General features: G+C 36.4%; 3 protein-coding genes across 3 annotated transcripts; 1 reads left to right on the forward strand and 2 right to left on the reverse strand.

The window, feature by feature from the left end:
* The first annotated feature begins 163 nt into the window (after window positions 1-163).
* Window positions 164-2,960, forward strand: tmem234 (transmembrane protein 234). Its single transcript, XM_020919540.2, is given in 6 exon segments — window positions 164-335; window positions 1,372-1,463; window positions 1,465-1,524; window positions 1,634-1,700; window positions 2,080-2,172; window positions 2,297-2,960. Coding segments are annotated over 6 exon segments (414 nt in total). The 5' UTR covers window positions 164-322; the 3' UTR covers window positions 2,386-2,960.
* dcdc2b (doublecortin domain containing 2B) lies at window positions 2,950-10,841 on the reverse strand. Its single transcript, XM_055158081.1, has 14 exons — window positions 10,772-10,841; window positions 9,505-9,797; window positions 9,183-9,234; window positions 8,075-8,145; window positions 6,686-6,817; window positions 6,451-6,585; window positions 6,273-6,312; window positions 5,308-5,373; window positions 5,075-5,234; window positions 4,892-5,001; window positions 3,977-4,039; window positions 3,804-3,902; window positions 3,661-3,732; window positions 2,950-3,587 (listed from the first exon to the last, which is right to left on the reverse strand). The coding sequence occupies exons 2-14, from the start codon at window positions 9,783-9,785 to the stop codon at window positions 3,516-3,518; spliced, it is 1,353 nt and encodes a 450-aa protein (XP_055014056.1). The 5' UTR covers window positions 9,786-9,797; window positions 10,772-10,841; the 3' UTR covers window positions 2,950-3,515.
* A 552-nt stretch (window positions 10,842-11,393) lies between these two features.
* Window positions 11,394-15,488, reverse strand: iqcc (IQ motif containing C). The gene is made up of 5 exons (XM_055161091.1): window positions 15,271-15,488; window positions 14,899-15,042; window positions 13,975-14,317; window positions 12,466-12,587; window positions 11,394-11,538 (listed from the first exon to the last, which is right to left on the reverse strand). Exons 1-5 carry the CDS (start codon window positions 15,310-15,312, stop codon window positions 11,503-11,505), a joined length of 687 nt encoding a protein of 228 aa, XP_055017066.1. The 5' UTR covers window positions 15,313-15,488; the 3' UTR covers window positions 11,394-11,502.
* Between the last annotated feature and the right edge of the window lie 77 nt (window positions 15,489-15,565).

Below are 15,565 nucleotides of genomic sequence, written 5' to 3' on the forward strand. Positions count from 1 at the left end.
TAATCGATAATTCAAAGTAGTCTTGAATTGGCCTGATTACGCCCTCTGCTGGCCACACTTGGTTCCGACAAGAAGATTTTTCAAAGAGCTGCATTCAAGAGCAACACAACAAGCCTTTTCGTATACGAATTCCTTCTTCCAAATTAAATACACTGTCTTGTAATCAGTGTTATGTATTTTCAGTTACTAAGACAACCTTTAAAGACACAAAAAGAAATCAATACTTAAGCTATTTGTGTAATTTATTGAGCTCGTCTCGTTTTGCAACAACTGCGTTTTCTTGAATGCGACTTTAAGGGACCTGCTACAGTTTGTTTACAACATGGTGTCTGTAGGTGAGTTTCATTCAGTCGATTCATTCTTTTAAACCTCTTTTTAGACACCTGCACGATTTTATATCACCGTGTCTACTAAATTATTGAAATTACGTGTTTAGAATACGAATTTAGCTTTGTAGCCAGGGTAGCATGCTAATGTTATGCTAAGGAAGTTGACAGCACCAACTTTAAAATTATGGATAAAATGAAATAGTAGGGCTACATGATTTCGGAAAAAAATATAATTGCGATTGTTTTTCTGGCAAGTATTGCAGTTTAATTTAGATATGCATTAGCCTGTAGGTTTAAAAAGTAGGATTCTGTTCAGAGTGCACATTGTAAACAACAAACAACTTGCATTAACATTTTAGAAGAGTGAAATATGAATAGGTAACCTAATCAAAGAACCCCATGCATTACAGAAAATGTTTGTAAATATCTAAATCTAAACTACAGGTAAGAATTTCTAAAATAAAATACAGGATATTTTGTTATTTGCTTGAGGACGATCTATTAAACAACTGCAACCAAATGAGGGTGAACAGACGTCCCTATTTACCCAGGACAGTCCCAGTTTTGAGTCCTGTGTCCCCTGTCCCAGCATATTTATCCAAAAAAAGTGATTTGTCCCAGTTTTATACAAGAAATGTCCCAGGTGTCCCTATTTTTAACCAATCTGATCCCTATCAACAGCAAAGAGAGGCATATATCGTCACTATAAACACTATTGGCATATATATATTGTAAAATGCAGAAAATCTGCTTAAAAATGACCAAAACACAAAGAAAATCTGACTATACTGACTTACATTAGTGCTGAGTGCATGGCAATTTTCCTTAATTATGCACTCATTTCACAATTTTATTATTACCAACCCAAACCAGAGATGTCCCAGTTTTTTATTTTAAAAATCTGGTCACCCTAAGCCAAAACACATCTCGTTTCAGTTTAGTTATGATTTTGTGCAACTCTCCAAAATAGCATTATCCAATTTTCTGTGATGTTTTGTTTACACATTTTCAACAAAAGTCTCCCCTCTCCTCCATGTGTCAGGGGAGCTGCTGTCCCTGGTGCTGGTGTCTGTGCTGTGGGGTTGCACCAACCCACTCCTGAAGAGAGGTACTCAGGGCATAGAGACCGTGGCTCCGGTCCAGCAGAGTGGCCCAGCTCCTGGCCGAGCTCAAGTTTCTCCTGCTCAACCTCAGTGTAAGCTTAAGTGACACATTATTTCTTCATTGGGAGGAAGAGGTGCTTAGTCTAAAGTGTGTGCTGAAAAAGTGTCTACATAATTTAAATCACCCCTCTCTTTTCACAGTACATTGTGCCGTTTCTCCTGAACCAGAGTGGGTCTTTGGTATACTATTACACATTGTCCACAACGGGTGAGTGTCTTGTCAGCGTAGTTTGTTTCTACTTTTTTAAATGTTTCATATGGAGGGCAGCGGAATAAATCTCACGTAGAGTTATTTACTTTTGAAAGAAATATCCAAACATGATCCACAAATGCTGAAATGTTCAATTATTATTATTTATTATGTAACCTATTGCTCTATAAATGACCAAAATCAAAATTATATGTCCCATGTTCCAACAAAATTACTTTGAAAACATGAATACTGTTTTACTTTTGGAACTAATGGAATAGCATTATCACAGTGGCCTATATATTTTTTGACTAAATAGCTGAGAAAACCGACAAGCAGAATGCCCCTTGGCCTTGAAAATTAAAATATGTTTGTGTGTCTTTTTCTCCTGATTCAGAATTATCTGTCGCCGTTCCTGTGACTAACTCGTTGACATTTCTTTGCACTTTGATAACTGGAAAGGCACTGGGAGAAGAATTTGGAGGAAAATGTAAGAGACCAAAATGCTATTATTAAACTTCTACGACATACGAACCACTTGAATATTAATGCTAAAATGCTACATGTGCCTGAAATATCCTTTACTCTAACAATTTGATGTGTTCTTTCTTCAGATGCTGTTGCAGGCATGTTCCTAACCATGGCCGGTATTACTCTGTGTGTCATGAGTTCAATGGACCCATCGAAACAGAACAAGACCTAAGTTTCGCACTAACTATGGTGAATCTTCCCTATTGGCTACGTGCAGACCGTTTAATACAGCATTTATCTGCACTAAGCACGACAAAGGGTCTGAACGATTTGAGATGCCATTGAAATTCAAACAGTGTCTCCTCCGCTTCAGAGCCTCTATCTGGAATTCTTGACAAAGAGGGTTCATTTAAGGTTCAGTTAGGACTTTAAGTAGATTTATGACACAATGAAAATGGAGGCTGTTAACTTGTAAAACTCATCTTTGCTCTGTCCGTGGGGCAGCAGCTGAACAAGTCACATAAATAGGACAAAAACATTTTAGCATGTGGCCTAATAATTGGTGTGGGGTGTTTGGGGTGGAACAAGCTAATTGGTGTTGACAGCAAAGATGTTGTCGAGCTATTAGTCTTTACATACTACTGGGTCTTTCTACTTGATCAACGATGAATTAATATAACAAAGCTTTTATTTATTTTTGTAATATTGCAAATGTTTATTATTGTACATGTAAGATAAGATATTGTATATATTTTATACTTTGAAATGAAATGAAAATGTTGAATTAAATGAACGCACATGGCACAACAGATGTCTCGAGTGTTATCTGAAAACAGCCAAATGTTAGATGGTGTGATGGTGAGTGTCAATTACAATGTTTTGAATAATTTATCTCAGTCACAATACAATAGTGTGATTCATTTAAACGCACAAACTGATACTTTGCAGTGACGTCAGGCTTGGGGTGTCCTATAATGCATTTCTATTGGCAGAAAGTTCAGCAGTTTCCATGGTGACAAAATGCACACATTAGCAAACGGACAAAATGTTTTAAGATTGTCTGAAAACTCAAGAAAAATACTAAAATTTACAATAAGTTTATTAATAGTGAGTGTTCTTGGTCCTGTTTAAATGTTTGATTTTCAACAAAAAAGATGAGACTGAACTGAAAACCCTGTTGTGGTTCCAAACAGATCAGATCTTTCTGTGTTAAAACAAAGCTCAGATTGAAGTCTAACTTGAGTAACAGCTTCAGACAGAGTAGTGCTTTCAGTTAGCGTCACACCCCCCAGATAATGTTGATGACATTAGCTGCAAAGTATCAGTAAGCAGACTCCCCGTGCCCTTGTCCAATGCTGGATACTACGATGAAACGACGACTCCATTTGTTACAATGTCTTGAGGCTGCTGCTTTTGTTCTTCTTCCTTTGCATTCTATTGAAAAGATTATTTAAAGATTATTTAAAAATGTCAACATATTATCTGTATAATATGGAGTTGGACACACCTCTACTCTGGGAGATTTTGTTAGTCTTTCTTGAGAGGAAGGTCTTGACATTGGAAGAGTCTCTTTTTGATCCTTTAAAAAGAAGTGAAAGTTACATCGTGATGTTTGACCTGATATTTCAAAGCAGAAGCGTTCATGTGTACCTGTGTGTCTTCATGTTCTGTTGAATCTGTGCTGTTGTTCATTTTGTTCTCAGCATCTTCAAACATCTTCTGGTTATTGTCTGTTCTAGACGACACTCCCTATAAACAAATATTGATTTTAGAAGTGTCTTATATTAACTTTATTAAACATAGCATATTCAATGTATTAATACCTGATTTCTGTCCAAAGGCTCTGTGGCAATTAGCTCCTCATCCTCAACCGTTTCTGCCACTCTCTGAAATTAAACGCTTTAGTTAAGGTGGTCACAAAAACTATTATCGACTTTAAAGGGACAGTTCGACATTTTGGACATAAGACCTCATTTCCTAGTGAGCCAGAGTGTTGGATACGTGTGGAGACACTTTTTAAATTATTCCATCCAGTCCTTGTTTTTGCAAAGGTCACTGGTGCTAGGCTAGTGCATGTCAATGGCCATAGTTATCCTGCCACTAAAAACAGTCTTACCCACTCCACAAAACACCCGAAGCAAAACTATTATTATGCCAGACTGTCAATGTGACTGTCTGTGTCGATAATGTTTGAAATAAAACTAACCTTGCATCGCATGAATCGCCACATGTGAGGTGCTAGTTGATATCAATCCGCCACTGCCAAGCTTTCTATCAGGAAGTACAACTCGCTGCTGCTGCTCAGACATAAATCCTCCTAAAATTATTCTATCGACACAGACATTCACATCGACAGTCTGGTGTAATAATAGATTTGCTTCGGGTGCTTTGTGGAGTAGGTAAGACTGTTTTTAGTGGGAGGATAACTATGGCCATTGACATGCACTATCCTAGCACCAGCGACCTCTGCAAATACAAGGACTGGATGGAATATTTAAAAAAGTGTCTCCACACGTCTCCAACACTGAAATGAGATCCTATGTTCAAAATTCTGGACTGTCCCTTTAAATCTATAATTATGGAGATTCTTTTTACAATCCTTGCCTCAGCAGCAATGAGGCATTAATAAAGTATATCTTATCTAACTTATTTTCAAATATCTAGCTGTATTTCATTACATTGTTGTTTTTTTTTTGTTTTTTTTACACAATATCTCTTTTTCATCAAAATTTTCTGACCTGGTCTACGGGAAGTTCAGTGGCTGTATTCTCATCCTCTGCCACTTCCTCTGCTCCTCGCACCTCCTCTCTCCTCCTCCGCCCCGCTCTTTTAAACACACTGTGCCGAGCTACGACACAAGACAATCTCAATCAACACTTTATTACGTTGTATCAGATTTTACATAGTTCTCCATTTCTGACCTGCTCCATTGGTGAGTGGATATCCTCTGTTCTTGCGCACCTTCACGGGTCTGGAGAAGAACACGGATGGGTCTTCTGGGTTCACTCCTCTGTATCTTTGCTGTGAGGCCTGCGGGGGCGTTGCTTCATCTCCAGTCGACTTCACTCTTCGGCCGTCAGACTGGAAACAAACAATCACACAGAGATGAGCAGCTGATGTCTTGAAAAACGAATCGTCACGATATTCCTCCTACCTCTGGTGAGTGAAGCAGAGCTGAGTCGCTGTACTGGTCTTCTGTCCCATTTACTTCCTTTCTGTTCTATCAAATCAAATAACAAAACAAAAACAAAAAAAAAAACATGTTATTTTATTGTATCTAACGTGCTGGGCTTTAAGCAACACTCACTCTGTCTGTTTAAGTCCCTCCTCAGTGAAAATGTAGCAAAACCAATTAAGTTACATGTTATTATGATCAATAAAGTAGAAGACCTGAATGAAATCTTACATTTATTCAATGTGTTTTAAATTAATCTAATTTCAAACATGACTGAAATGCAAAGGTAGTAAGAGTTCTGATATTTTGTACTCAAGTAAAAGTACAGTTACCTGCTGCAAATACTGCCAAATTTGTAGAGTAAAAGTATAAAGAACGCATTATTGTTTTAACCTACAGACTGTATTCACTGAGCTTGTGCTGTTTTGCATGTTTGTAGATATGAATTTATGATTTAATTTATTAATTTTAAACATGAAAACTATAAAACAGAAGTGATGTCACAAATAGTAACATTGCAAGTGCAGTCAAAAAAAAAAAAAAAAAAAGAGACAGACAGACAGACATAGAAAACCACATAGCTGTAAGTTTACATGTCCAAAAAGGAGTGGGAAGAAGTAGAATTTATTTAAAACCATCCCATTTCAGTTTCCATTTACAGATTACTTTACTTGGATTATTAATAGAAGAAAAAAAAAGAGGTATAAAAAGGAGCAGAGACAGGTGAGACAGCTTTGGATTAGGATGATCGGGGCATGTGTTGTGCTCAGTAACTAGTAAAATTTTTTAAAAATATACTTTAAAAAAAGTAGTCAACAACAACAATAAGAGTGACGCAAAACAAGTATTTAGAATTACTTACTTCCCACCCCTAGTTCAATCACATTTCATTCAAACAGGTGGCCAAATTGGAATCTAAAAATAAAATAAATTTGACAAAGTACCTCATTCCTCCGGAGCATCCTCCTCTTCCCGGGGTAATGCCTCCAAAAACAAGAGGACAAAAGATCAGGGCTCAGAGGGCATTGGATGTGATCATAAATCGTCTCCTGTGTCTTGACGGCCATTAGGCCTTCAGCTGTAAACACTGCACTACACATATATGAGCTTGCATAACAATACCTCTCCGCAGCCTTTGAGACCAGCAGCTCCTCATATGGAAGTTTCTTGAACCTCTCCGTTCCCACAGCGACGTATGAGTGGCCCGACTCCAGTTCAGAGGCAGAGTACACGGGCACTCCTTCAAGAGAGCACAACCTGAAGAATCACAAGGGGAAGAAGCAATAAATCACTTCCTGTCCAATGTTCTACCATTTTAGTGGTGTATTTTGTACATTTTTACTTCTGTCCCACTTGCCTGCGTACAGCGCCGGTCCGTAGACTAACTTTGTCTGTGACTAAACTCAGAATCTGCTCCAAGTCCTGCTGCATGTTACGAGGGATGATGAAGCGGAACGGTGGACACAGGAGATCTCCATTACGGAAAACACTAAAAAACATGACGATGATATTCTGTTATGATATTAAGGTGCACTATGTAACTTTTTACTTGTCATGTTATTGCTTTGCCTGGAATGTTTCAGTATGACATTCAGCATCAATCTCAAAGCAGGTGTCACCGCTTGACAGGTCAGATCTATGGAGAAGTGACCCTGCTCACAGTAAGAGTGTATGTTTTTTAAAGCATTTCTAGCAAGAAAAAAATTTGGTAACACTTTATTTTAGGGTACACTTATGAACATCTAACTACCTGCTAATTAGCAAAGTTGTAGATGGTTATTTGTCATTACTTAGTATTTATTCAGCCCTAATTAATGTCTATTTCCCTATAAGTTTATTCTGCTATTAGTTAAACATTTACAAACACTTTCCTATTACAATTATATACTCATTATTACTGCATATTAGCACAATACTAAGCCATTTTTGTTCATGAATTACGATTCTAATAAGCTTTTGGTAATAAGCGAGTAGTAGCACAAGAAATGTAGTTTTTACTTATTTGCACTTCATAAATGTTGCTTACTCTTGTGTTAATAGAATCCAACTAGCTGTAAATTAAGTCATTAAGCTCTGAATATGTTCCCCATTCATGATGTTTTGCTTGTTTTAATAATTTATTAGTTTGACACAAATTAAAATGAAATATGGTCCAGATTCTAAAGTGGTCTCTTCTTCACATTTAATTCATGTATTGTGACACACATATTAATAGCTCATACGTGAATAGGTAGTTGTACAAAACAATTCATGGACAAAAATGGTCTAGTATCATATTAATATGCTGTAATAAGGAGTGTATTAATAGGAAAGTGTTTGTAAATGTCTATCTAATAGCAGAATAATTTTATGGGGAATTAGACATTAATAAGGGCTGAATAAATATTAATTAATGACAAATTAACCATCTACAACTACGCTAATTAGCAGGTAGTTGGACGTTAATAAGTGTACCCTAAAATAAAGTGTTACCAAGAATTTGTAATTGGTTAAATCCAAAATAAATAGTTTAATGCCATATTACGGAAATTTTCAGGCACAGCAATGACATCTCTATGGAGACAAGCAGGTTACACAGTACACCTTAATTGAAAAACACCATGTAAAATTAACTAACTTCCACCACAGCTAAAGCTCAAATGTAATAAGCCAAGTAGAGTAAACAACAAAAACTAGCTATAATATAATATATATAACTTATAATATCACTAATTAGGGCTTAATGTAAGTGTATGCGTAAACTTACTGTATAATGCAGGGTATTGGAATGAACTTCCTCCATTTGGCTGAGACATTTGGCCTTTGAATGACTTTAGTCTGAAAAAAGCATTAATGTTAATTAGTTTTAAAGGGCAGAGATTTAAAGGTCCCAGAATATTTAATCCCTCATTTAATTGTAAGTAATGAGAATGACTTAGAGTGTTTCAGGAGTAGGCAAACTCTAGAATAAAATATTGTCGTTAAACCATGAGAAAATTAACAGACAAAATAAGAGTTACCCCATCCATATATTCTGTGTAATATTATAAGAAATTATAAAGGTGGATACAACCCAGTGAATATGTGTGCAGCCCACTTGTACACATATTATGAAAACTCGGTTATGCATAAGGTATAATCAGGGTCAAACCATTCCACTTATGTTCACTTGAGTGCTGACGCCATGGAAACGGATGTCACTTTGAGGCGTTTCTGAAGACACATCCAACCTGCGCGTCTGATTTGAGGGCTCATTGTAATGCAAACTCACATCATCAAAGTCTTGACATAACGCGGCTAGATCCGTTGATACAAGGCGCACTAATCTTGTTAAATTATACCAATATAGAATGCAAATATTTTAGTTTGAATGATGGCATCTGTGGCGTTAATGCAAGTGTATTCCCTGTTATAACATTTGTATTGTAGAGTCAATGTAGGGAGACACTGGCATAGCTCCCCAGTAACCACAACACAAGCATGTAAAGTCTGAAAACACACATGGTAGCAGATGGGTTTTACAAATGGCAGTCTCCCAGATCTCTTTACTCTTTTGTACAAAAGGCTTGAGCTCAGCAGAGGGAGACAGAAAAAACAAGAAAAGCACCTGTTACCTGCAGTAACTCAATATTCAGACACCACCTACTGTAAAATGATGAGGTGAAACTGAAATATAAAGTGTTTAACCATGCACCATCTAACAATAAACTAGTTTCAATTTTCGAACAATGTCCCTTGACTTGTCTTTTGTTTTGTTGCTTGTTGTTCACAGAAATATCCTTTAATGTTTTACATGCAACAGCACTATGACAATAATATTTGAATGGTGTGAGTTGGACATTCATTACTCTGGATTCGGATTAATAAATGCTTACCTGGGTCTCTTCACGGGTGGCTGGCTGTTTCTTCATACCAGCATTAACATAACTGAAAAAGGGCCACAAAAAACAAAACAAAACAAACAAACAAACAAAAAAAATACAAACATGAATTAAAATAAAGCAATAATAAATAAAGAAATTCAAACGATGCAAGGAGAAAGAGTATAATCTGTCAAATCTAGGAATTTAACCAAAACTTGTAAGTAAACTGTGGAGTTTTATAATTGAGAAAAAAATAACACATAAAAATTTTATGGCTTTGTGGTTCATAATACAGTACAGTCCAAGGGTATCAGATATATTTCCTTGTACTCACTCTAGCTTCTTGAACTTTTCGAAGCCTGCTGCCACATACTGCGCTCCCGTGCGTAGTTCTTGCAGCTCTGTGACGCGGTGGCCCTGTCTGGGGGTGTACAGGTTCCTCACAGCCAGAGGAGCCCCTATGCTCTGCGTCACCTCAGTCAGGAAAGCCTCCATAGTGGACACCTGTCTCTGGTTCACCACAAACCTGCGGCCACAATAGAAGGGGTCTCCATTCTTGTAGACCACCACGCTCTTCACTGGAGGTAGGAGAGAGGTGGCGGTCCCGGCAGCCATCACACAAAGGAGCTGTTTACAAGAAGGTGAAACAAGTGTTGAGTAAAACACTGTAAATATATTGATAACATGAAATGGAAGTAGTGTTGTCATGATACTAAAATATCACATTTCTGTCTAATTGATGTGACCTTTTTAATATCAATTAGGGGTGTAATGATATCCAAGTTTCACAATACAATATTGTCATGGTATGAACCTCACAGTACGATATTTATTGCGATATCAAGGGAAAGCTCACGATATGGTGAGGAGGCTCATGATTAGGAATGTAACAATATCCAAATCTCTCGGTGTTGATATTTTCACGATATACATCCCACGCTACAATATTTATTGCGATATTTTGTGGAGGTTAATAAAACTGTTAATATGCTACTTTTTCCTCCTAAAATTTCTTGACAAGACTTAATCCAAAGAACTAAGACTTAAAAGTGCTTAGAACTGTTATTTCTTCTTGTAGTCAGCACTGAAATGGAGCAAAGGATCTTGGTCTATGTAGTTCTCTCTGTCTTTTTTAGCTATAGCTGCACCAAAACTCTTACTTTAAGCAAAGAGACTTGTAATACGATATACTGTGATGGTCCACGATATTATTGTGAGAACTTTGATGATACGATATCATGATATTGCGATTGTTGTTACATTCCTAGTATCAATATAAATAAGTATTTAGTTTCGATAGTAGTTTAAGTGTCAGTTAGAATCTCATGTTTGATATTTTTGACAACCCTAATAGTAGTTAAATTAATAAAACAAAAAAGACACAAACACAAAACATACAAATGTTTCAACGAAAAGAAGAAAACAATACAAAAACATAAATAAATTGTAAAAAAGTAAATGTAAAAAGTAGGAAAATACTAATCAACAGAATAATTATTATTCAAAATGTATACATTTAAATATTACCACATTTTTGCTCAAAATTCTCTTTCTCTCTGTCACACACACACACTCTGAATAACACTGGATCCAAGACTTACAGGTGAGTGGGAATAAAGTATCCTTGAACTGAAAAGAGGTCTCTTCTGTTGTTCTGTTGTGTTGATCCGTCTGGACTCCCAATCGCCACGTTCTGCTCCTGTGCACACTCGGCTGACGGCTCAGAGTATTTCCTGGTTGCCATGGCAGCGGGGACAGCAATGACTGGCTTTGTGGGCCAACCCATCGGCGGCAACCACAACAAAAGCCGCCACGGACACGGGAAAGGCAGGGGCAGCGGTGTGTTGCTAAGCTGAATCAATAAGATAACCACCTGACCTGTTGTATGTTTTGTCTTAAGATATTTGGTTGTGTAGATAATTATGCAGGAAAAAATATAAGAATATATTTGGTTATTATGTAAACAGCCAACCAAAATATAACAAAATAATAATTTTACATTTGCATACTTTGTAGAATAAATAGTGATGAATGACAACAGCTAATTAACAGGACTATCTATGGAGTTTTTTGTAAGACTATTCGCCTGGTGTTTCTTTCATTAGTGAAATTTGAGCTTCAGAAAGTCACCGCACAGGCTCGCTTAAGTGTACAGTCCATGTAATCGCCCAACTAAAGTGGCTATTTACATTAAGTGCAACAAATCAACTAAGGAGAGAGTGCTTATAAAAATACATTTCTTTATTCTCATGTAAAATACATTAATTGCTTTGTTCCAGAATATGAATAAATAAAGGTTTTGAATATGGAGACTCCATTAGGTCTGCTACTGTCAGGAAACGCTCAGCTTATTCTTCAATGACAGGTACTGGGGGAAGAATCAGAAACAGAAGCAATTAAAGGGAGGTAGTCATTAAGCGTAAAAGGTGCTGTCAATTGGACATTCTAATACTCGTGTTTGTGGACTGGTCATTCAGCTCCTCAGTATTATATATAGAGCTTAGCAATGTTTAGCAAGATTCATTCATGTATCAGCTTGTTTTTTTTTTTTTTTTTTTTTTTTTTAAAGGAGACGTCTTCAGCGATACCAAGTTCAGGCTTTGGAGGAACAAATTTGACTATTTTTAAAGGCAATAATTAAAGTCTGTCCTCTGACTGTCGATTAAATCAATACTGAAAGCGATTATTATTTTATCTTTGAACAGAAAATTGGGATTGCAATAATGATTTTACTGCAATATGAATGAATGTACCTTTTAAAAAATAGTTATATTAAAAATGCACATGCCTTAAGTTACAACTGCTAAAACAAGACTAATGAATGTTGATATCGAACATTTAAAATATTCATAAAAATCAGCCTTATTTAAACATGTTCATACTACATATCTGTTAGCTGGAGAACCTTGGTGTTACTACAATATCAGCTGTCCAGGAGTGGTTCAGTACAGAGACAGTTTCAATGGTGGTCATCTGGACACTGTTTTTTAGATCAATGTTTCAGCTTCAATCCAGAAGTCATTTTCAATTTGATGGTAATGGCATTGTTTTTAATCGCAAAAAACATCTCTATAGCCAATACTGTGATATCAATATTTTTGCTATACATTGTGCAGCCCTAAAACTAATGAAAAAAGTAACTTTCATCTGTCTCAATTTGTAGGAAAGAGGATATTTATACTAGCTTCTGTTCTATGCAAAAGGATCGCGTACTTACTAACGCTGACCCTTAACCTGAATAACACATTTTGACACAAATAAGCTATGGACAGGAAGCACTATTTCTCCTCCTCACCTTCTTCCTGCTGTCGATGGCCTGCTGCAGCCACAGGAGCTCCATGGACAGTGTGTTTCTATGGATACGGAGGGCTTCTGGGGTCCGTGGAACATCTCGGGCCAAGCAATACTGGCGCAGACCTGCACACAGTAAAACCAGTCTGATTGATAAGGCCACTTCTCGACATGAGAGCTTGTTAAGTCCACTCCACACACTACACACCAAGGATCATTTGTGTAGCTTCACAAGGAATGCAATAAAATGCTTATTTCTTTCTTTGTGACTCCTCTTTGTAAAGGTGAATTAAGCATCACATTAATCATGCGGCATCTGAATAGCGGCTTTAACCAATAAAATCTAATTAAAGTTGTAAAGTAAGAATTAGTGCAAACATTTTAAACACAATCTGATCTGTACAATAAAATGTGCTGATAAAATTATGTTAATACGGCAATGACAAAATAGAAACCAATTATTTTTTAAGTTTATTTTTTCCTACATGATTTTTTTTCTAATTCAGCCCAAATTATGTGATTTTTCTATTTCCAGCAGCATTAACACTACATAGAGAATACTGAAATATTAACTGTTAACTAATACAAAGAATTACATGTCTAGTAGGTAGGTTACTTAGGATTTATAGCTACTTAATGGAATCAGGATATTCTGTTCTTTGCAGAGGACATTATATTATCTACCTAACTACTGTTTTATGATTTAGTAAAACAATTCAAATGTATTGTTCTTAAACACAGCCATAAAATCTAATACAACCACAGCTTGCCTGGATTACTGAGACCTCACCAAGACTTTTAAATTGAACATAGCCAATCCTCTGCTTTCATTAGAGTTTTACTTTTTTTTTTTAAACCTGGATAGTCCTTCTGATAATAAGAATATCCTCCCAGTGCAAACTCTGAAAATCTTGATCTTTCCTTTTCCCAGATAAAAGTTTTGAGCATTAGTCTAAAGCTTATTTCAAGTGGGTTACAATGAATTAATTCAATATATTTAAGTTTTATCTTTTTTATCTGAACTTTGCTCTTTTCACCAATACTACTTCAAATTTCACGGTATGGGTTAGGGTTATTTATTGTGATATTTTGAAGAGGCTAATATAATTGTAGATGGGACACTTTTTTGCTTTTAAAACACCTTGACAAGATTTTGGTGTGAACTATTTCCATCATAATCCTAAAAATTCAAGTAAAAAAACATATATTTTCATGTTGTCTGCACTAAAATGAATCATGGGATATGTAGTTTCCGATGTTCATAAGCAGTTGCAACTATAAAGCCATGCATTTAAGCGAAGGACCTTGTGATTCGATATATTGTGATAGTCCACGATATTGTTTTGAGACTTTCGATGATACGATATCACAATATTTTGGTTATTATTACACCCCTAGTATGTATACATTTTGTTTTATTTCAGCTACCTTCAACACAACAACTTAGTATATAAATGTGAAAAATTTAATGTTGGCTCACCTCTACTTGTCTCAAGCACAAGGTTGCACTTACCTGGTTTGACTGAGCGACTGGAGCCCGAGTCAGTATCTACACTGCTCCAGACAGTGGTAGAGTCACAGGCACTCTCCATCCCACCTTCATCCTTCTTTCTCACGGGATGTTCTCCTCCTGTTTGCGTGTTTGCGTTCTGAGCACTGGTGGAAAAGCCGTCTCTGGGTTCAGGAGCAGAGGTGATGATTTGGGAAATGTCTCTTTCTGCTTCCATCTTCTCTGAATGACCAGCGCCATCTTCTACATCTCTGTTTGAACTACATTCTACTGGACTCGAACATTTCCTTTGATTAATGGTCTCTGATTTAATGTTTTCAAAGTTGTATGGGGAAATAGCGCTGGGCTGTGAATAGGCAGAGAAAACATGTTAGAGAAACTGCACACAGAATGAAGTTTGTATTGTTTCATGACTTGATACAACATCTAATTAAGATAAACAAAACCAGTGTATTTTAAGGCATGTAAGAATACAGTTTTCTCATGATTTGACACAGATCTCAATACATGGGTCTCAGAGAAACATAAACAAGTTTCCTCTATATATTGTATATAACATTTTACTTTATTAAAATCTATTCAGTATTCAGATACAGCAGTCAGGCCTTTATAAAGATGTTTTCTTATGTAGTATCTGTCAAAGTATGGCAAAATTAATGCACTGCAAATGTAAAGTATTGCACTGGCTTAATGAATTATTCATTATAATGAGTATAGTTGCATCCCTAGTATATCAACTTCCAACTTCTACCTTACCTTACTGAATACAGGCGGTTTTTTGGGGCATTATTTGTTAGTAATGTAGTCTAGATTACCCTTAAATTTTAATTTGGCAAGATGACTGTGCAGGGTCTCAATTTTACTTTTATAGGACAAGGAAAACAAACTTTTTCATAATAAAAAGTAAATCAAATGAGTGATTCTTACAGTGTCTGTAAAGTAGGGGAAATACAGAGCTCTCTTGATCCATTTCAAACAGTGTAAATCTCCATCAATTTCCTTTACAATCTCTTCATAATCCTCTCGTGCACGGTGCACCTCGGCCCTCAGCAGGTATCCTCGTGCACGCGCCTGTGGGAGAGTAAAAATTAAAAAAGTAAAAAGTAAATACATAGACTGTATAAGGAAACTATATACACGGTCTACGGAGGAAACTGGACAGTGGACGCCGTGACAATTTATGGGCTTCAAAAGGAGGAAAATCACTTTACAAAATGGCAGTTACTGGGAATATATTTTCAAGTGGTCACGCGGTAAGTCATTATTCATTTTGACAAACAACTAAATAGAGAAAATTACCTGAAAATGTGTGATTGTCCTCTCCAGGTTCCCCCTGTCCATCTCTATGGAGAAATGACAGCGCTAGCGTAGATCCTCGGGCTCACAGAGAGCGGGAGCTGAACTCAAACTTTTGATATTGTTCCGGTTCAAACTCAAAAACTAAAACTCAAAATGATCAATTTGTGTGCATATCTTCTGATTTTAAAAGGATGACACTATAAAGTCGAGTAAACAGACCACAGAACATCCATTCTGTCCCATGTTGATATAATGCGTACTCAGAACCACACTTACTTAACAGGTTAAGTAATAA

The sequence above is a fragment of the Boleophthalmus pectinirostris genome, unplaced genomic scaffold, assembly GCF_026225935.1.
Source record: "Boleophthalmus pectinirostris isolate CB_2022bp ecotype Guang Dong unplaced genomic scaffold, ASM2622593v1 HiC_scaffold_10, whole genome shotgun sequence".
Taxonomy (NCBI): Eukaryota; Metazoa; Chordata; class Actinopteri; order Gobiiformes; family Gobiidae; genus Boleophthalmus; species Boleophthalmus pectinirostris.